General features: G+C 37.3%; 1 protein-coding gene across 1 annotated transcript in view; it reads left to right on the top strand.

Annotated features, from left to right (window-relative positions):
- LOC127411839 (sodium/potassium/calcium exchanger 3-like) overlaps positions 1 to 24037 on the top strand; it is a 184465-nt gene that overhangs the window by 26682 nt on the left and 133746 nt on the right. The window contains exon 2 of the mRNA XM_051647654.1: positions 19348 to 19491. Coding sequence (XP_051503614.1) covers positions 19348 to 19491 — 144 coding nt within the window. The remainder of the gene's footprint in view (positions 1 to 19347; positions 19492 to 24037) is intronic.

Genomic DNA, 24037 nt, shown 5'->3' with positions numbered 1-24037 from the left:
GTGGAAAAGTTCATTTATTTCAGTAATTCAACTCAAATTGTGAAACTTGTGTATTAAATAAATTCAATGCACACAGACTGAAGTAGTTTAAGTCTTTGGTTCTTTTAATTGTGATGATTTTGGCTCACATTTAACAAAAACCCACCAATTCACTATCTCAAAAAATTAGAATACATCATAAGACCAATAAAAAATACATTTTTAGTGAATTGTTGGCCTTCTGGAAAGTATGTTCATTTACTGTATTATGTACTCAATACTTGGTAGGGGCTCCTTTTGCTTTAATTACTGCCTCATTTCGGCATGGCATGGAGGTGATCAGTTTGTGGCACTGCTGAGGTGGTATGGAAGCCCAGGTTTCTTTGACAGTGGCCTTCAGCTCATCTGCATTTTTTGGTCTCTTGTTTCTCATTTTCCTCTTGACAATACCCCATAGATTCTCTATGGGGTTCAGGTCTGGTGTGTTTGCTGGCCAGTCAAGCACACTAACACCATGGTCATTTAACCAACTTTTGGTGCTTTTGGCAGTGTGGGCAGGTGCCAAATCCTGCTGGAAAATGAAATCAGCATCTTTAAAAAGCTGGTCAGCAGAAGGAAGCATGAAGTGCTCCAAAATTTCTTGGTAAACGGGTGCAGTGACTTTGGTTTTCAAAAAACACAATGGACCAACACCAGCAGATGACATTGCACCCCAAATCATCACAGACTGTGGAAACTTAACACTGGACTTAAAGCAACTTGGGCTATGAGCTTCTCCACCCTTCCTCCAGACTCTAGGACCTTGGTTTCCAAATGAAATACAAAACTTGCCCTCATCTGAAAAGAGGACTTTGGACCACTGGGCAACAGTCCAGTTCTTCTTCTCCTTAGCCCAGGTAAGACACCTCTAACGTTGTCTGTGGTTCAGGAGTGGCTTAACAAGAGGAATACAACAACTGTAGCCAAATTCCTTGACACGTCTGTGTGTGGTGGCTCTTGATGCCTTGACCCCAGCCTCAGTCCATTCCTTGTGAAGTTAACCCAAATTCTTGAATCGATTTTGCTTGACAATCCTCATTAGGCTGTGGTTCTCTCGGTTGGTTGTGCATCTTTTTCTTCCACACTTTTTCCTTCCACTCAACTTTCTGTTAACATGCTTGGATACAGCACTCTGTGAACAGCCAGCTTCTTTGGCAATTAATGTTTGTGGCTTACCCTCCTTGTGAAGGGTGTCAATGATTGTCTTCTGGACAACTGTCAGATCAGCATTCTTCCCCATGATTGTGTAGCCTAGTGAACCAAACTGAGAGACCATTTTGAAGGCTCAGGAAACCTTTGCAGGTGTTTTGAGTTGATTAGCTCATTGGCATGTCACCATATTCTAATTTGTTGAGAGAGTGAATTGGTGGGTTTTTGTTAAATGTGAGCCAAAATCATCACAATTAAAAGAACCAAAGACTTAAACTACTTCAGTCTGTGTGCATTGAATTTATTTAATACACGAGTTTCACAATTTGAGTTGAATTACTGAAATAAATTAACTTTTCCACGACATTCTAATTTATTGAGATGCACCTGTAAGCATTCCATAACAGAATGTAGCAAGCCCTGAATGTGAGTTTGCTAAAACAATCCCAAGCTATTTGGCAATTTCTCAACATTAACCAATACCTCTGCATGACCTAAGTGATGTCAGCGGTGAAAGAAAGTCACTTCAGAGGAAGAGTATGATATTCAATTTTGATTAAAGACTTTCTGAAGACACTATTTATTTGGAATAGCATGCACTGAGGAATCATTCACAAAACGGCCATAGAGCATGCATTAAGAAAATAAATGGGGTCCATTTTGAATTCATGTTGACTTTTATACTCACTAGAGGTCAGTTGGTCAATATGTGAATCATAGAGAAAAATTCTTAGTACTTAGTAATTAACGAAAAGTATCAGATCTCCCAATAGAATGTCCCTAATTAATGCAGTGGCATTATTTTAGGCTAAAAGTCTATTCTGGTATACACATGACAATTTAGTCAGGGCGGAGGCTGCTGTAGTGTATGACGAGGTGAAAAATAAATTAATTGAGAGGGAAAGAACCAGCAAAGGGTTTTCTATCTGCGGGCTCCTCCCGGACCCCTCCACATGTCTCTCCCACAGAGGCCCTCACGTGTAGTGCAGGTCATTACTTTAGGGAGGAGGGAGCGCCCTACATACCTTTTCTATGTATATATAGCATGCTCTAAATGTCCTCATTAGAGGTATGATTTATGATATACACTCCACCTTCTTTACGTTGGTGCTGCGGTAAGAGGTGATCAGGCTCTGCATTGCATCCGTTTATAAAGTTTGCTGAAGCCAAAATTATTCTGACCGAGAGAATCAAATGCAACGCACAGCAAGGCAGAAAGCAGCAAGACCACCGGACATCTCCTAAAGAGGCTCTGCCCAGACAGATTGCTCACAGATGTTTGGAATATTTCAGTTGTACGAAGATGAAAACCAGCCACGCATTGTAATGTAGCAAGGACAAGCATGTTATGTGGGCACTCTGCGAACAGGGATGACCTGCCAGAATTGTTATACACTGAAAATAACATGTTATCCAGTTCACTTTTCAGATTTTAGTGTGCTGATGTTTTTTCAGAGTGGGAGAGATTAACCATAAGGGTGAAGTAACATTGACTCTGATGGACTGCAGGAGGCAGCTCTCATTTGGTTCTGTGTTTTTTTATGTGTGCGAGATGAGGTCCCATCTGTTTAAAACAAATCTGAGCCCACAGAGACAGACTGAGAAGTTGCAGCTTGGTTTTGTCTCTTTATCTGTGTGTTTTTCATATTTTATGCAAAAGAGAACCAATGGAGTTTTTGACCAGTCCAAAGTGACATTGGGTCTCATTCACTAATAGCAGTTTTCTCTCATTAGACTCTAAAAAGTGATAGTCTGCAAATGTTACCTTAATGTTTTTTTCTTTTTCAACTGTTTTTAGTTGATCTAACCCTCAAAAATTAGTTTTGTTGGTGTAACCTAATATAGTGACGTTGATTCAGTTATTGTAAATAATATTTAAATGTTGCAACATGAATCAAATTTTTTTGGTTTCCAAACAAAACATTTTTAACAATGTACCCAGCTGTGCATAAGCAGTTACAATGTGCATTTATAAATCATTTAAACTTGTATGTTAATCTTGATTTCTGAAACACACAAGTTTTACGCACAATCATGTGCTTACACAGTGAGTGAATGAGACCAGACCAAAAATGGTCATGTTGTGTTTGAACTGCATTGCCATGGACAATTTCCATGTCTGTATTTATGACTTAGGGTTATGTGTTTATGCATCTGACGAGGTCTCAGGCAGAGGATGGAAAAATAAGATATGCATATCATGAAACTGTTTATTACATTTTAGTTTATTACACTTTGTAATAAACATTTCCATTTGTTACGTGTTGTGTGCTATAGAGGAGTCATTGAATATTTGATTAAATTTGTTGAAAAATCAATCAAAGCTTATTCACTTTCTATTGTATGTTCTTACACAAATATATGGGTAACACCTTACAATAAGGTTCCATTTGTTAACATTAGTTAACAACATCAGTTAAAATGAACTAACAATGAACAATACTTATTAAGCATTTATTAATCTTAGTTCATGTTAATTTCAACATATACATTTTTAAAATCAAAAGTTGTATTAGTTAACATCAGTTAATGCACTATGAACTAACATGAACTAATAATGAACAGTTGTATTTTTATTAACTTAACATTAACAAAGATTAATAAATGCTGTAACAAATATATTGTTAATTGCTCATTCATGATACATAATGCATTTACTAATGTTAACAAATGAAACCTTATTGTAAAGTGTTACTAATATGTTATGTTTCATATCCAGATGTAATGGACCTTTTTCATAGTAACACCCTGTTTAATTTTTTGAATGGAAACAAGGCTGTGAGGGATAAACTTACAGTCTCCTCAATGGGTTGTACTGTTTAAATTGCTGTTGATTGTTCATCCAATGAAACAATCTTTCCAAAGATTTTTCAATAGATGCAAAACTGCAGAAAAGTTGTGAACATTTTATGTAATCTAATAAGGTTTATACAGTTCATGCCATTGAGGAGAATATAAGTCTATCCCCCACATCCTCGTTTTCTTTCCTGTCAAAAATTAAAGATCAATAAAGGTCTATAGTCTTTCAAAATATTCGTCATTATGATAGTTGACCATTGATTTGGCTTTGGCAACTCAGGCTGCACAGCTATAGTAATAGAGATTTGAGAAATGATACAGCACAGATTGCTAAACCTCTCAGCTCTCCAATCAGAAATTAATATGGAACCCCAACACACATTCTGAGTGCTAACACTTTCAGATAACCTTTCACCTGCACTAAGAGGGGAAGAAGAACTGATTAGCTTTTTAATTGTCTGAATTAGGTCAAACACAAGCTGACTATCATGCATCAAGCAGTGTAGTGCAAATTGCCAGCAGGGATATGAGAAGGTTGCTCATTACTTTTCAAACAGGATTACCTTTCATTCAAATATGCATTTCTTCTCCGTATAAAAAGACAAATATGCTTAAGATATTAAAATCCACAATCAAAGAATAATGAGTTCTAAGCCTTTAATCTTTTGACTGCTTTGAATTTAATTTATATAAGCCCTTGTCTGATATTCTGTCTGATTACATAAAGCAGCAGTTGAAACATATTTGAAGGCAAGAAGTTGGTTTGTAATATAACCTGCACAGAAAGGGCTGAGCTTAGATGCTGGTGCAGTTCTATTATTGTAGATAATAGAAGATCACTTTGAGAGAGCTATAGAGTTCAGGAGTTGAGAATGGAGTAAAAGTGCACCAGTCAACCAAATCAAGAGCTCTGCATAATATTAATAAAAACATAATAATGTATAGGAAGGTGGCCAAAAGAAGCCATTACTCTAAAAAGAACTATATGTTAAAGCATGGTTAGAGTTGGCCAAAAAGCAAAGTAGTGATTCTGCTGTTATAAGAAAAGCTTTTTGTGGTCAGATGCTGGCAGGAGTTGGTTTGCCAAAAATTCAAAGCAATACGTGTGGTACACATCTAACACTGATTACACCTCAAAAATACAGTGACATATTTTGGTGACAGCATCCTGCTGTAGAGCAGCAGGAATGTTTTTCATCAACATGAATTGGACATCTTGTTAAAGTAGAAAGAAGAATGTGTCATTGGACTAACTTGAACAACCTTGAGCAAATTTGGAAAACAACAACAACAACAACAACAACAACAACAAAAAATGGCATGGAAGGATAGTGGTACTACTTAACCCTCTGGGGACTGAGGGTGTTTTGGGCCCTGGATAAGTTTTGACATGCCTTGACATTTGTGCTTTTTTCAGTTGCTTAAAAACATATTAATGGCTAAAGTCTGATGACACTGTATTCAGCACAAACTGGGCTACAATAATATGTGAGCAACATGTATGTACTTGTTTGTATTTTTGAGAAAATAACGTTTATGTGTGGTTTTTGAAAAAACAAAATTGAGTCACTGAAATAAGGCCATATAACACACACTAAACATTTGTTCACAAGACTTTTGAGAACTGGATCTTGTAGCCTAGAGTTTTTGCTACAAAATGATGTGAAAACCATCCTGATCACTCATTCATACAAAAGTTCAATGACTATATTATTTTGTAAGACATTTTTAGTGTTAGAAAGGTCATATGTGAGGAGGCGTAGATGATCATGATATTGATGTGATTCACACCTGAGGAGACAAAGACCCCTCCCCTGAGAGAGAATGAATGTGAGGAGACTTAATGATTGAATGTATTGTTTGTAGCTTATTCACAAAATCAAGTTTAAGTTAAAAGAAGTAATCTGAATATACATTTTCTTTACATAAAGACTTTACTTAAAAACTTTAGACCTACACTACCATTTAAAAGTTTTAGATTGGTATGATTTTTTTGTTTTTAAAAGAAGTCTCTTCTGCTCACCAAGGCTGCATTTATTTGATCCAAAATACAGCAAAAACAGTGATATTGTGAAATATTTTTACAATTTAAAATAACTTTTCTATTTGAGTATATTGTAAAATGCAATTTATTCTTGTGATCAAAGCTGAATTTTCAGCATCATTACTGCAGTCTTCAGTGTCACATGATCCTTCAGAAATCATTCTAATATGCTGATTTTCTAATATGGGCATATTTACATCACATTTGACACATTTACACCCGAACAGATATTTACAAGCACAAGCTTCATTGATGATAATGAGGCAGCATAAACACTAGTTAAAATATAATCTAAACATTCATATTATTTATCATATTACATAACATATTTATATTATACAGCATACAATTTAAATACCTGCTTTAGCCGAAACAACATTTAAATGTAACTAAAACTTGCCTATTAGGACATATTTCAAATTTCAATACTTTGAATACTGGCTGGCAAGTCTGGAAATAATCCAACTAGTAAAATATGTACATGTTTATATAAAATAGCATGTCAACTAATGTAAGTAAAGACTTACTTATCCGAAATTGTATCCTCGGCTGGATCAAGTCGCTCTTCAAACATTCATCGTCGGAGTCCCGCTCTTCTTCTGAGGAAAATGTGAACTCTTGCTCACTATCCAGGAGCTTCCTCACCTGTGTAGCGTGCCATCTTCCAAACGCGCAGGAAAGTGAATCTGATGATGAGCTTTTACCATTTGCATTGATCGCCTCAGCACATTGCCGTATGAATAGCGCGCTCTGCTGGTGGGTGTGATCACGTTAGGGATAATTAGCTGAGCCAGGAGAAACTGTATATTGCTTTGTTTCATACAGATTACATTGCAGGAGAATATTTGTTTTAAAATTGAATTGTTTTATTTAAAAGCAGACATTTTAAGCTTTCTTTAGACATACAGTATGTTTCATGTTTGTCTGATAAGTATTCGCGGAGTTTCAGTTCATTTTTGTGGTGTGTTTCAGAAAGATGCTCACGGAGACAGAGACGGCTGAAAGCGCACTCTGTTTATTTTCTTTATTTTACAAAAGCACAAGGTTTTGTTGTTATTGTGAGTGTATGTAAATAAAAGTAGACCCCTTATAGTCTCTAATGATGTCTTACACTTATCTGTATGCTCAAATGACAGAGTATTTTAAGTTGTTTCCGCTGTTATGTGGAAAAAATCCAGCAGGATGCGCCGGCGCATCTGTCGACCTCTGAGGGTTAAAATACAAATACCCCAAAAAGATTTTAAGCTGGTATTGCTGCAAAATGTGGCACTTCAAATATTAAAATGTGGAGATTGTAGACAAAATGTGGAGTTATTGACACCCAAAAGAAAGAACTGATTCTGAACACCTGAAACGAGTCGTTAGTAATTCCAGACTTACTTCCTGTACTAACCTATGAAATTTGGTAACAAAAAACCCACCTCTGGTCTGTTTACATGTACAGCCAGTACATGCTGTTAGCCTCTGCTAACCGGCTAACTCACGTTATTGTCAAACTACATACAAACTTACCACTGAGAAATGTCCTGTTCTCATCGTGCTTGCTGTGGTGGTTCGGGCTGATCTTCCGATGTATCACTATCGGACTCGGGCTCAAATAGGTAAAACAGACATTTTTTCAGACGGAGCTGAAACTCGGATATGGTAGTGGGCATTTCCTTTCAGACATGTGCTGTAAGCGGTAGACCAATCACAACAGACTGGGACATCTGACCAATCAGAGCAGAGTAGGCTTTCTGAAAGGAGGAGTTTAGAATGGATCATTGAAGGAGTGGGAAAAAAAATGTACACTGGGAAAAAAATGTAATGCTGCAATTTAAATTATGAGCAAATTAAAGTGTTTTTTTTTTACCTTGGATGCATGTAAATCTATTGTATGAGACCTTTAAAACAAAATTAGGCACGTTTAAAAACCATAATAGGTGCACTTTAAGTCTATTTGTTATTAGTGCCTTTATGTGAGTAACTGAGTAACTAATTATCTTGACTTATACTATCCTTGGTACAGTGATTAATGTATCTACTTAAAATGAATTTAGCTGTTTTAACTCTAGAATTGTACAGTGCTATGGATATTATGAGTTGAGATGCATCTGACTGATGACTTAAAAATAGGAATATGATGAAGCTATGTATCTACAGTGGCACCTCAACATGCAAGGTTCGGGTGATGCTACACGTGTGATGCCCCAGAAACCTTCTCTGCCACTGGGTTACCTTGAGCCTCAAAGCTCCCTGCCTGCTTCTCCAGTCGTTTAAAGATTGAGAGATGATGCTCTTGTCCAGTTCCTCTGGCTGACAGCAGACACTCACAGCAGGAGTCGCAGTGCAAGCAGTCACTAATGAGACTATTAATGGTCTGTCACATCCATAAATGACCAATTACTTATATCCAATCACTGACTGTAAATATAATCACCATAGTTTCTCTCCCTCTGACAGTTTGTTTAATCATTCACCTGATAGTCTGATCTTTAACTACGTAGTACAATTTTTGGACAAGCATGTTCCCAGCAGTCCACTCGTGCACTGCTCAAATTCAACAGCATCATACCCATACCCAGACTGAAGACTCACTGAGCACTTTATTAGGAACACAGTGTTCCTAATAAAGTGCCCGACATGGTCTCCTGCTGTTGTAGCCCATCCGCCTCAAGGTTCGACACGTTATGCATTCTGAGATGCTATTCTGCACACTACAATTGTACAGAGTGGTTATCTGAGTTACCGTAGCCTTTCTGTCAGCTCGAACCAGTCTGGCCATTCTCCGTTGACCTCTCACATCAACAAGGCGTTTCCATCTGCAGAACTGCCACTCACTGGATGTTTTTTGTTTCTGGCACCATTCTGAGTAAACTCTAGAGACTGTTGTGCATGAAAATCCAGGGAGATCAGCAGTTACGGAAATACTCAAACCAGCCCATCTGGCACCAACAATTATGCCACAGTCGAATTCACTGAGATCACATTTTTTCCCCATTCTGATGGTTGATGTGAACATTAACTGAACCTCCTGACCTGATGATTTTATGGATTGCACTACTGCGACACGATTGGCTGATTAGATAATCGCATGAATAAGGAGGTGTACAGATGTTCCTAATAAAGTGCTCAGTGAGTGTACTAGTTTAGAATTTTGAATTTAGCTTTTAATTCTATTTTTAGCAACTTTCAACTTAGATTAATTTCTATTAGTTTCACACTCAGGCTCAAGTCAAATCAAGTCATTTTTATTTGTATAGCGCCTTTCACAACACACATTGTTTCAAAGCAGCTTTACAGAAAATCATGCATTAACAGAAAATGAAACTGTAATATCTATAATGTCTTAGAGTCATCATTGTGTAGTTTGATAAAATACGATTGTGAATTGTGTTTAAAAATAAGTAATTAAATAATAATTGTATTTAGAACCCCAATTAGCAAGCCGAAGGCGACTGTGGCAAGGAACACAAAACTCCATAAGATGTTGGTTAATGGAGAAAAATAACCTTGGGAGAAACCAGGCTCACTGTGGGGGCCAGTTCCCCTCTGGCTAACATCATGAATATAATGGCAATATTACTTATGTATAGTGCAAGTCATGGTTTAAAATTATTAAACTAAGTAAGTGTTAAGGGTCAGTGTTTCAACAAAGATTTTGTATGAACTGTAAGATTAATGTCTCCATCCTGGATTAACTGCAGAAATTCACATAGATGCATTGTCCTTGTTAGTTGGCTGATGAAGGGTTTTGTTGGACTCATTGGTTTTCTTTGTATTTTTATTGTTTTCAAGTTTCAGTTTTCAGTATACTTAGTTGTAGTATTTTAGGCCTGCCAAAGTTAACACACAAACTGACACTATTTAAATATGTTTCATGCCGTAAAACATCTCAGGACCATCTAGTTTTATCACTGTCTAGTGGCATTTTCATGTTTAATGAAGGCAGGTTGTAAATTGTCTTCATAAATAGTTATATCATAGTTTATACACAATGTTAAATTCATTCATTTCCATTTTAGTTTTGGAGTGTTTTTTTAGTATCAGTTTTTATTAAATTTTACGAAAATGTTTTATTTACTTTACGTTTTATATTTAGTTCTATTTTGACATTAATTGTGGTTGCTTTATAGGTAGTGATGCTCTAATCCAAGGAGATGCTTGCTTTCTGTTACATCATATGTAATACAGTGAGTTCCCACAGAACTTTAACCCTACCTCACTTTTCTATTTGGAAATGTTTGTACCTCTCACCTTTTTCTAACTTTGTTTGACTAGTACTGTCCCATATTCAGGTTTTCACCTAAGTAGCTAATGAAGATAAACTAGGTAATCATTGTTTTGGCAATGTCCATGTGTTGACAGTATGGGGTCAAATGTGTAAGGGCAAACTGAATCTATAGGATTGAATATCCCAGGTAGTTCCTCTTCGCAACAGCTGGTATCTGGGACAGTGTTCTGTAGGACAAGTCTTCAAGTGATGTGCTGCAGATGTGGCTACATGGAGCAATCTATTTTCTCTTTGACAGTATTTGAAGTATACACAGCACAAGTAAAAGCAACAGCATTCTTGGCAGATATTACAAAGAGGGTGAAGAAAAAAATGTGTTATGTAATTACCCTTTTTTAAATTAAAGGAATAGCTCACCTAAAATTTTGAATTCTGTCATCATTTACTTACCATCATGTCATTACAAATCTGTAGGACTTTCTTCCATGGAACCCAAAATGTTGCATGTTTATTCTCAGGAAGTGTGTCCCCAGGAATTAGATTACAGTGTAGTTCTTTGACCAAAGTACTCTTGATTAAAGCACTCCTAACTGACTGTCCTATAAATTAATGTGCTGTTTGTTCCTGCAGATAAATAGTATTTGATACATGGCAAATAACTAATTGATGACTCTTGGGAATGGTGACCATTACACTCTGTGGTTCTCTGGGGCTTCATTACCTAGAAGTGATTATAACACTACTAAGAAGTAAATAAGACCCTCTTCCATTAACGACAGATGCTGTCCATTACAGTATCATATTTGAGTAAATCTTTAATGAGTAGTAGTTTAATAAATAGTAAAGTTGCTCCTGTCCACTCTCCCAAATGAGACTTTACAATATACTGTACACCAAATAAATTGTTTAAAGGTGAAGTTTATAATTTCTGAACCATTTGCGTCACCAAACTGAACTGCAAAAACAAGTTTTCCCAACAGGTTTCTTGAAACTGCTAGCAGCTAGCTAATACAGGTGCATCTCAATAAATTAGAATGTTGCGGAAAAGTTCATTTATTTCAGTAATTCAACTCAAATTGTGAAACTCGTGTATTAAATAAATTCAATGCACACAGACTGAAGTAGTTTAAGTCTTTGGTTCTTTTAATTGTGATGATTTTGGCTCACATTCAACAAAAACCCACCAATTCACTATCTCAACAAATTAGAATATGGTGACATGCCAATCAGCTAATCAACTCAAAACACCTGCAAAGGTTTCCTGAGCCTTCAAAATGGTCTCTCAGTTTGGTTCACTAGGCTACACAATCATGGGGAAGACTGCTGATCTGACAGTTGTCCAGAAGACAATCATTGACACCCTTCACAAGGAGGGAAAGCCACAAACATTCATTGCCAAAGAAGCTGGCTGTTCACAGAGTGCTGTATCCAAGCATGTTAACAGAAAGTTGAGTGGAAGGAAAAAGTGTGGAAGAAAAAGATGCACAACCAACCGAGAGAACCGCAGCCTTATGAGGATTGTCAAGCAAAATCGATTCAAGAATTTGGCTGAACTTCACAAGGAATGGACTGAGGCTGGGGTCAAGGCATCAAGAGCCACCACACACAGACGTGTCAAGGAATTTGGCTACAGTTGTCGTATTCCTCTTGTTAAGCCACTCCTGAACCACAGACAACGTCAGAGGCGTCTTACCTGGGCTAAGGAGAAGAAGAACTGGACTGTTGCCCAGTGGTCCAAAGTCCTCTTTTCAGATGAGAGCAAGTTTTGTATTTCATTTGGAAACCAAGGTCCTAGAGTCTGGAGGAAGGGTGGAGAAGCTCATAGCCCAAGTTACTTGGTGTTACTCCAGTGTTAAGTTTCCACAGTCTGTGATGATTTGGGGTGCAATGTCATCTGCTGGTGTTGGTCCACTGTGTTTTTTGAAAACCAAAGTCACTTCACCCGTTTACCAAGAAATTTTGGAGCACTTCATGCTTCCTTCAGCTGACCAGCTTTTTAAAGATGCTGATTTCATTTTCCAGCAGGATTTGGCTCCTGCCCACACTGCCAAAAGCACCAAAAGTTGGTTAAATGACCATGGTGTTGGTGTGCTTGACTGGCCAGCAAACTCACCAGACCTGAACCCCATAGAGAATCTATGGGGTATTGTCAAGAGGAAAATGAGAAACAAGAGACCAAAAAATGCAGATGAGCTGAAGGCCACTGTCAAAGAAGCCTGGGCTTCCATACCACCTCGGCAGTGCCACAAACTGATCACCTCCATGCCACGCCGAATTGAGGCAATAATTAAAGCAAAAGGAGCCCCTACCAAGTATTGAGTACATACAGAGTAAATGAACATACTTTCCAGAAGGCCAACAATTCACTAAAATTGTTTTTTTTATTGGTCTTATGATGTATTCTAATTTTTTGAGATAGTGAATTGGTGGGTTTTTGTTAAATGTGAGCCAAAATCATCACAATTAAAAGAACCAAAGACTTAAACTACTTCAGTCTGTGTGCACTGAATTTATTTAATACATGAGTTTCACAATTTGAGTTGAATTACTGAAATAAATGAACTTTTCCACGACATTCTAATTTATTGAGATGCACCTGTATGATTAGGGATGCACCGATATGGAATTTCTGGGCCAATACTGATAACCGATAATTCACAGCTTATTGTGGTCGATACCGATAACCAGTATTTTTAAAAAGTTGTTATTTTTAATCCTTTAACCTGAATCTGCTAGCTAATTTATTAAAAGCTTCTCATTTGAAAAATATGTCATTTAAAAGCCTGGAATCTGGAGTTGCTGCTATTTAAGGTTTGGCAGTTGTAACATGAACCAGATATGTGCCTATATTACAGATGAATACTGATTTTAATGAGAAATAAATGAAAATACACTTGCATATATTGTATGGTGCCCATTTCTATAAGTGTTTACGGTAATCCTGATGACTCACTCACAAAGAGAGAATTATGAACTTCAGACAGCTGAGATAATGCATTAAACCAAAATAAGTTGATAAACAGCGTGTAAAGAACATTAAACAACAAAACACACAATGCAAACCCTAATCTCTCACCTGTACTCACTCACACAGACATGCTTTGTGTGAGCACGTGCACTGTCAGTTGGGGCTGCCTGAGTCCCTGCCTGAATGAAAGATGCTGCAGGCAGTCAGAGATTCTCAGCTGCAACCAAATAAACCGTAACAAATTATCGGCTGTAATTCCATTATTGGCGCAATAATAATGTTTAGATTTTCCCGATTATCGGCCAATAATATAATGGCTGCCGATATATCGTGCATCCCTAAATATGATATTGTTGTGTACCGAACAAGACAACACTGTCAGTGCAATACAGCTATCGACTGAACACAACAGCAACTCTGACATTAACACCGTTCTGTTTATTTATGTACTATTTAGTTTTTTCATGAGTCATAGAACTGTCACAGGCAAGAAAGTTTCTTCTTCTTGTGATGTTTATTGGCGGTTGGTAATCCAGTTTATGATGCATTACCACCACCTACTGAGCTGGAGTGTGGAGCGTCACAAGAAAGTCTTTCAGTGGAGTCAAACATCAGCTGAAGATGATGAAATTGGTGAAATTTAATCGAAAAGAGGTCACACACACCTTATGTAGGATCAAATACTAAACTGAGTGTACTTTAAAGTAGCTTACCCTCTGGAGTTTACTTGTAAAAAGTTATGTTTAATTCATTCTTGAGTTCTAACAAATATGTGGAATGCAGTTCAGCCCCCATTAATGGTATGAAATGTATATAGTGATGAATATTTAAAAAAATATATATTATTTTGCCATATCGCCCAGCCCTAGGAGAAAGTATTTTAGCATAAAAAAATAACGCACTTCAGCTTTAATAAGCTTGTCTGATATTCAAGTGTACTATTTGTTCTCTACATTAATTTGTTGTTTATTTTATTTGAAGTCACTTACGACCATTTTGAATGCATCTGCAAACCGCATTCCCAAAAATAGCACTGCAGTGAAAAGTGTAGAGCAAAGTTGCATAATCTGTCTAACTCATGTTGTGAAATGGCTTGAACATCAGGACAGGCACCTACGGCTCTCTTTCTGTAGAGAAAGGTCTTTGCCATAATGCATCCTTGTCTTTCTCTTTTTATTTTCCATGCTATTTTATTGTTAAGCATTTAAGGTATTTTTATATCTAGGGTCCGGACATGTGCCATCATGACAACACTGTGTGCTAGAGGCTTTTTGCTTTGTTATGTGGACCGTCTTGTCTTTGTAGATACAACAAAGAGGATGATAAAGAACCTGGTTATATAATGATATGCTTTTGTGTGTTTTTAATATCTAATTTTTGTCATAGATGCTTTTTTTCAGTTTTAAAATTCTTTTTCATAGCTCAGTTTAATATGCAGAGACAACTATAAGTAAGCTATTCATAGGTTGATTCCCTTGTAAAGTGTAAACACTGGGTCTTTGTGGCATTTTCAAGACATTTCTGTTTTTTGAGCATCCATACCAGCCTGATCTGGTCTAGTTTGGCCTGGTCAAGTTGAATATGGTGACATGCCTCTGATGATGTTTAAGATGTTGTTCATGACAAGTGTTTAAATTTAAACTTAACAATATACACAAGATGCCATGACTTAGTAGTATTGCAACAAAGATGCAATGTGGAGATATACAGTGTTACATAATTATATTTTATACAATTGGGACATGATTATCCTATGAGTCTCCTTGTGTGTACATTTTCCATCTGAGTAAGGGCTGTTTCTACTGTATAATGTGGCCTTCGCAGAAGTGCCATGGGCTTTCTGGTGCAGCTGCACACTGAGACATTCACATTCATTAATTAGAATTGTCTAAAATACTGCTGACAAATAACATAATGTTAAATGAGCATTAGAGTGGCATGCATCTGAAGACCCTAAAGATTATGCACAAATCCAATCTCTTATTGCAAGGGTCTTCAATAGGGGGTCCACGGTGGTACCACAGGGGGTCCGAAGATTATTGTTTGATCCACCTTGGTGGCATTTGAAATAATCACTCACTCGCACACGAGTGACAGCAAGAGACAGGAGTATGAATTATCGACATGTTGAAGTCCTTCGCAGCTGCATGCCAAATCTTAGTGTGACTAAACAGCGCTAGTCAGCAGAAGCACGCAGCCCGGACAAACCCTTCATGCGCTCACCGCTTAGACAGATATCAGGTTCAGCAGCGCTGCAGTGGAGGGTCACGTGAGGAAACATGTCTGCTTTGCGTTGGTTGCACTGTGCGGTTGAGCAGATGACAGCCTGCTTTCAGAACAAAGCTTACTTGCCTGGTGTAAATAAATAGTTACCGCTGAGATTATCAAGCTAGCATACAGGGTCCTTGACGTTCCACACACACATGATGGTGACTCTCAAATCAAGATAATTAAAGGTGCACTCAGTCATTGTTTTCCTCATTACAAATGTTTATTCAATGAAATCAACAGTAATTTTAAAATATATGTATAAAATCGATCACTCACATGAGATGAAGACTCCATTTTAGTAACCTTATAAAAGTTGTTTTATTCTGCATGGACAGGGTCTGGCTGTTTTTCTGTCTGTCTATCTATTTATCTGTCTGTCTTTTTCTTTCTTTTTGGAGGAGGATTGGCACAGGCATTTACAGGGCAATTTAAAAATGTCACTTCATGTCAAAAATGTTACAGACCCCTGCTGTACATCCCTGCTGAAAAGACCAGCTTAAGCTGGTTGGCTGGTTTTAGCTGGTTGCCCAGCCTAGCCAGGCTGGTCAGTTAGTAGGTTAGCTGGTCAGGCTGGGATACCAGCTAAGACCATCCTAACCAACTAAGACCAGCCTGACCAGCTAAGACCAGCTAAGGCCAGCTAAAACCAGCCAACCAGCTTATGCTGGTTTTAGCTGGTCTTCTCTGCAGGGCAGAATTTAATGGTTATTTCAATGGCTTTGCAATGTAAACATCATTAAGTATGTACATACAATAAAATGGTAGCCTACCATCCATGTTTTAGGCATAAAACGCAACACTCAATTTTATACAATATGTAACGGGGGTCCTGGCTTCATCTCTCTACCCACCAAGGGGTCCTTGGCCTGAAAATGGTTGAAGACCCCTGTCTTATTGCAACAAAAACAATGGTATATTCATTGTCTTATCCATCATTGTCAGGTTCTTTTTCATGGCACGTGTACTCATGTGTATCCTGGTGTGCAATTAGCTGTGTTCATCTGAGCGTGATGTCGTCACTGTTTTCCTCTAGTCTCTGTGGTTATGTCACATCTCCATAGTAACTTTCTGCCTCCCCCCACACGTGTGAGTGTGCAGTCAGTGTGCATTGTGGCTCACTGCACAGGTAATGCCATTTCTGTGCAGCGTGTCAGACAGAAACACAATATTTCCAATGAAGCTGGCACAATGAGGCAGAGCTTTGCTCACTATAATGGAGCTGCTGCCTTCCTCTCTAACATACTTTTGAGGATGGAAGCTAAGCTGCATGGTAAATTAGTAGGCAGCCACTTTGCTGCATTTTAGCCCTGTAGAGCGAGAAATTGAGACTGAAAGATGGTGAGAACATAAAGCAATGAAGAGACTATGCAGCTCGTTTATTTTTTCTTTCTTTTTTTTCTTGCTCTTAGGGCTGCACAATTATGACTAAAATCATTATTGTCGATTATTTCCCTTTATATTGTAATCACATGTAATACTTCTGATTACTAGAATTTACATTACAGTAAAATACTTTCTTTGTGTGGAACAACTGAATGCGTCTTAAAGAAATAGTTCACCCAAAAATGTAAATTCTCTCATCATTTACTAACCTTCATGCCATCCCAGATGTGTATGACTTTCTTTATTCTGCTGAACACAAACAACGATTTTTAGAGAAATATCTCAGCTCTGTCGGTCCATTCAATGCAAGTGAATGGTGGCCAGAACTTTGAAAGTCCAAAAAGAACATAAAGGCAGCATAAAAGTAAACCATATGACTCCAGTGGTTTAATCCATGTCTTCAGAAGCGATATGTTGTGTGTGTGTGAGAAACATATCCTTTGTACTATAAATTCTCCTCCCTGCCAAGTAGGTTGTGATATGCACGAAGAATGTGAATCGCCATAAACAAAAGAAGAAGAATGTGGAAGTGAAAGTGGACATTTATAGTAAAAAAAGGACTTAAATATTGATCTGTTTCTCACCTACACTTATCATATCACCTATGAAAATATTGATTTAACCACTTGAGTCATCTCGATTACTTTTATGCTGCCGTTATGAGCTCTTTGAATCTTCAAAGTTCTGGCCACCATTGTATGGATCTACAGAGCTGAGATACTCTTTTAAAAATCCTCGGTTGTTTTTTGCATAAGAAAGAAAGTCATTCAAATCTGGGATGGCATGAGGGTGAGTAAATTGTGTGAGAATTTTCATTTTTGGGCAAACTATTCCTTTATTGTAGGTTAACGCTCCCAAACAAGCTGAGAACTGTGTTCCTGAATTACTATATTGCTGTTTTATACATCATTAAATCAAGACATTGCCTAAATGGTCAACTTCACAGTGAACCTCTTTGCTGCATGAAAAACTGTATTCAAAATTAGAATAAATTATTCACAGAAAGCGAGCAACGCAAAAATACTACAACACATTTATACCATAATAATCAACAAAGCTTAATCAATTAAACTTAAATTATGCATCGTTGAATCAGATTGCTTAAAACTCACTCATACCAACCAGTTGTCATTACTGATAAGCCTATAGGCTAAGTTAAACTGCTCTGATTCACCATTGCATTAATGCACAATATGTCTGTGATAGATTAAAATGCAGTGGGAGTATACCTAAATGGAACGTTATAATCAACACTTTTCACTAGTAGTTAATCGCGGCAGCTCGATTATTTTGTTTAATAGTGCAACTTGTTTCTTATGTGTTGGACTGATCACTGCTATCTCTTTACTATGAGGAAGACACTGAAATTACACATTCTCCAAAACTGTCACAACCATCTTCACTTTACCTGATTGTTTTGACATCTCAGGGGGCCATGAATTATTTAACAGTTTTCACCAGGAAACAGTGCCTAGATCACTCTTTCTTTTTTTTTGTTGTTGATAAAGACCAACTCAAGTTCCCTCTCAATGCCTCAGTTGGTGGTAGAAAAACATTGTGTTCTGATACTGTCCTTACAAGCAGATCCCAGTTGGGTTTCATCACCGTTCACGTCACGTCACAATGTCACTATGCGTCATGTCATAATGCACCATGCAGCCCCAAAGCTCCATTTTGAGTGCTGTTTTTTGATAAATATAGAGGGTTTATTTATAGCAACTGGCACGGTAAGTGGCGGCCAGTGCTCTTAAAAGAGCCGAGCAGGAAGACGCTTGAGCAGAGTGGAGTAAGGGCACAGGCGCTTGAGGACAGAGCGACCCAGATGACAGTACTGCCAGTATAATCAGCCCCTCCCTGCCTAGGCAAGCCCAGACCGAGGCACTGCCGCAGGAGCACTCGCCGCATGATGTCACTTTTATTATGCCTTGGCCTCACTCCGCACCACAGACGACCCTCATGAATATTCGCTAGCTGACTTCCGGGGCTCTAATGCTCACAGTTACAGAGATGCTGTGGAGCTTGCAAGATTTTAGCAGTATGTAACACATTCCGGCTCACTGTGTCCCTGTGAACTGGTGTGAATAGAAGATATCACATAGTAATACTGGGCTGGACTGGTTGAACCTTCTCAAACCACACTGTGAGATGCCCGACTTAGATCCATGGCTCTGAGACTCAGCTGTGTTGAGGATTGTGCTGTAGGTCATATTATAAGTCTTTGGTTAATTATAGATGGAATAAAGGTATCATATTCGCGCACATTTCACATTTAATTCCTGGCATGTTCTGTAAGTTAGTAAGAGGGACTTTGATTGCTCCCAGTGACATTTACGCTACATTCATTCAAGGTATACATTTTATCAGTGTATGTTCCCTGGAAATCGAACCCATGACCTTGACGTTGCTAGCACCATACTCTACCATTTGAGCTATAGGAATTGTTCAAATTCTTTCACTGATTTGTTTGGTGACTATTTTTTTTATTTTTACTTTCTTTTGCAGGTAATCTAGGCATATCCAGTCACTCTACTGAGGACAGTGAGAAGTGGGAGAGTCGCCGGCTGCTGCAGGACTTTGACATTGACAGCAACTACACTGATGACGTGCAGGTTGGACCCAATGCCAAAAAGAACTGCACACCACCTGGTAAGAGGTTTCCACCACACACGCACAAAACCTCACACAGCGTCCAGAGTTAACACTTTCGCCAAGCACCAAATGTGAACTGACCTTGGGTATAAGGAACTGCAACATGCTATAACACATGGTTTAAATCCAGTTCTGACCCTTGCTGATGAAAGCAACATGAGTAATTCATATCAAATAAAACATCTGTTGTGACTTAAACATCCTCTGATGACTTTTACCTTTTTTTCTCCTGGATTCCTTGTGACAACACATGGCACTTGTGAAAATTTTGCATAATGAGGATTTCTAAAAAAATAATGCCATATAGTTTTTATTTATCAATTAACATTATATAAAGTTCATTTAACATAAAAAATGCTAAATTAATATTTGGTGTGTCCACCTTTGCCTTCAAAACAGCACCAGGGCCCTGATTCACAAAACGTTCTTAAGAAGAAAATTCTTCTTAACTACCATTTTCGTCTTAATTTCTGTCTTAAGAAAAACTTTATATAATTTTTTGTATTCCTGAAAAAAACTTCTCAAGTTCTTATCTTTTTTCTTAAAAGTGTTCTTAAGAAAAAAACGTAAGAATAATTACAATTCTATAAAAAAATTTTTTCCTAAAAATCATTGGAAATAACATCTGAAAGTTAAGATAACCTCATAGCTGTCTTAAACTCCAAACGGTAATATATTTAATAAATTTACTGGGTTCTTTGAAATGTGATGCTTTCTATCCTGTTGAGTCAGATGTTGCAATGGCTATTTACATATCCTAGAAATTCAATTTTTGATCAAAACACGTTTTGACTGTTTTATGTTATTTTTATTTTCAGATTATAAACTATGTAAATGTTGTCACGAAATTCAAACAATACATGTTGTTTTGAAGATTCTTAATGTTAATGCTAGTCAATTCAAATGGATGTGCTGCATAGCGCTCTCTCTCCACTATCCATAGAAACAAAATAATTATATCATTATAAAGCTAAGACTTTCTGTTTCACCCCATCCACATCCCTAACGGAGCTGGCCACAGCAGAGACAGAGCTTAATTTGAGACATGTCAAATTAAAAGTTGTCAAATTGTTACCAGCAAGACAAGTAAATTCTACTATGACGTGTAGTGTCGTTAAATTAACACATCTCACGCACTTTACATAAAAAATAAAAAAATAAAATAGCGTGCTTGCTACTTAAAATAAAAAAGGGTAAGATACATTTATCATTACAATTTGCCATTGTTGAAGTATTGAATTTGTTGTAGGCTATTAGACAAGGCAACTTCATGAGTAGGCTAATACAGTATGATCAGACTAATGTCAGAGCCTTTCATTTTATTCTTAAGAAAAAAATTAGGATGTTCTTAAGAAAATATTTGAGAACTTCTTTTTATTTTTTTTCTCCCCTTTTCTCCCCAATTTGGCATGCCCAATTCCCAATGAGCTCTAGGTCCTCGTGGTGGCATAGTGACTCGCCTCAATCCGGGTGGCGGAGGACGAATCTCAGTTGCCTCCGTGTCTGAGACAGTCAATCCGCGCATTTTATCACATGGCTTGTTGAGCGCGTTACCATGGAGACCTAGCGCGTGTGGAGGCTCCACGCTATTCTCCGCGGCATCCACGCCCAACTCACCACGCGCCCCACCAAGAGCGTGAACCACATTATAGCGACCACGAGGAGGTTAACCCAACGTGACTCTACCCACCCTAGCAACCGGGCCAATTGGTTGCTTAGGAAGCCTGACTGGAATCACTCAGCACGCCCTGTATTTGAGAACTTCTTGTGAATTTTTCAAGAATTGCACTTAGGAACATTCTTGTGAACTTCTTATAATTTATCCTAAGAACTTTCTTAATTTTTTTCTTAAGAACGTTTTTGTGAATCCAGCTCCGGTTCTCCTATGTCTCAATTGCTTCTGTCTGTTTATGTAATCCCAGACTGACTCTATGTTCAGCTGATGATATAAATACTCATCTTAAGAGAAATGTTTTTGTGAAACATCTTATGTGCCTAAGACTTTTGCACAATACTGTATATATGTATATTGTATTAGGAAAAAAAGAAAAATATGTATTCACGTTTTTGTGACAAGTGTAGTTTCACCAAGAGACGGAGACTATGTCTCTACTCGTATAAAGTATAAATAAATAAATATATATATACAGAGTTAGGGAGTAACGGAATACATGTAACGAGATTACATATATAAAATACAAAATATAAGTAACTGTATCCCACTACAGTTACAGTTTAATTGGTAATTAGAATACAGTTACATTCAAAAAGTATTTTGATTACTGAAGAGATTACTTTGCATTTTATTGTCATTTGTTTCATTTAATATTTAGTCCTTTCAGATGGAAAACATTTATACATATAAATGATGCGATCCAAATTGCATTTGAACAGCGGTGAAACACTTTCTTATGATGTGTTACATTCATACGAGCACACAGAGAAGTGAGTTTGAAGTAAGTTTGGAGCAGAAGAAATAGAAATAAACCTTGTGTAAACTGTCAGCTTTACGCTAAGCTAAAATGCTATTTCTAGCCATTTTACATGCACGTTACCAGGCACGATCATATTTTTTTATCAAGAAAATTCATGTTGGATCATAATTTCTTTTTTTATAGTGAGACCTTTGATATTAGGGCAAAAATCGTATTCTTGATAATTTTTGTATTGTTTTCCTGTAAAAATATCTAAAAATCCTTAAAACAAGATCAATTTGATTTACCTTGTTTTAGAAACAACACTGCATAAGATATTTAGGTTTTTCAGAGAATGTATTTTTAACATGTGTATTCTGTCTTACTGTACTGGCAGAGTTTTTATAGGCTGTGTCTCGTTTGGAAGGCTGCATTCTCCGGAGGTCGCATTCGCATATGTCATTGAGGCTGTCTCGTTAAATTTTTTTAATTTTAAAAAAACAATTTTTATTGGGAATGCAAAAAAGGTAAATAGTTGTATAAATGTGAGAGCATATACATAAAAGGCATTGACAATAGATATAAAAAAAAATAAAAAATGAAATAAGACAGCCTTGATGAAGTATGCGGCTGACAAATGCGACCTCCGGAGGACGCATGCTTCCAAACGAGACATAGCCATAGTCAAAACAAGTGAAAGTAATTCAAAGTATTTAGAATATGTTACTGACCTTGAGTAATCTAATGGAATACATTACAAATTACATTTTACAGCATGTATTCTGTAATCTGTAGTGGAATACATTTCAAAAGTAACCCTCCCAACCCTGTATATATTATATATTATATAAAAATAATGTAAAATACAGCTTTGTGGCCTTTGAGAAAAAAAAAAAACATGAGCTAATATCACATTAATTTTTAACCTAATTTTTTATTCTGGACCCTGCTCACTAACCTCACCCAATCTACCTGCACTTAGGATTGAACAGAACAGGTGAAAGAGGAATATGCAAAAATAATTGTTGTTTACTTGGCAAGCCAAACTACCAATGTCATGTCCAACTGGAAACAACATGACAATGTGAATAATCAAGCTAAAGTTTCACTTCTTCAATTCTGTTTTTTTGAAGCTAGCATTTCCTCCGTGCTGTATGTCCAAATTGGGGTGTATCTCAGACCTCAATGAACCCAAAAGATCATGCATAAGTTATGTTTTCTATAACGAGATCGTCTCACACATCATAGTGTGTGAGGTCTATTTATTTGGCCCCTTGATAAGCACTTTGGATTTTAAGTCCACAGAGGTGTTAGCCCTGTATCAGGGTTGTTCTGTCATCAGTGAGTCACACACTGGGACTTTTGTTCTTTTTGAGTGAGTAATCTTGCTGACATAGACTTTGCTGTTGTTTCTCTTGGGGCTCGCTGGAGGCTAGGCATAGGGTTGTATGTGTTTCAAATTGTAGAGACCTGTGGGCAATGATTTAGTTACAACCACAGGTTAAAGGTTAAAAACGGATTGCCGACCAAGGGGATTGAACACAATCATGTCACCTAACTAAGATATTACCCATATAACTGAGACCTTTAAAAGAAATGCTGCTGTAAGCAAAGCTTTAGTTCAAATAATTGAAAGTTAATTTTCGGTTTTACATTACACTGGTCGATATGGCAGTCATCCTGGACTTAAGGGGTCATGACATGAGGAATCAAATTTTCCTTGATCTTTTGACATGTAAGAAGTCATTGTACATTTAAAAAAAAAAAAGTTTCAAAATGTTTTATGTTTCAGAACATAAAACTTCCTCTTCACTGAAAAAAGAGCATTCATTGAAGCCAAGCTTCCAAAATGACTTGTTCTCTACATCCTCCACTTTGTGAAGTCACACTGTGGTAGACATTTGCACCTGACTGCCTCCACAACAACACATTAACACGTACTTTACCTTTAATCACTTCCGTAGCCCACCCAGTAGTGGTGAGCGGTGAGATGGCAAGAAAAGACAGCAGGTCAGTCAAGAGCAGAGAGCCAATCATAAGAGTGGGTGTGTACTGTCAAGTCTTAAAAGAGAAGCAGCACCAAACAGAGCATTCATGATAGAGGGTCAGAATGAGGGTGGAAAATGATC

This window comes from Myxocyprinus asiaticus, chromosome 21 (assembly GCF_019703515.2).
Source record: "Myxocyprinus asiaticus isolate MX2 ecotype Aquarium Trade chromosome 21, UBuf_Myxa_2, whole genome shotgun sequence".
Taxonomy (NCBI): Eukaryota; Metazoa; Chordata; class Actinopteri; order Cypriniformes; family Catostomidae; genus Myxocyprinus; species Myxocyprinus asiaticus.
This window is presented reverse-complemented; position numbering and strand designations above follow the sequence as displayed.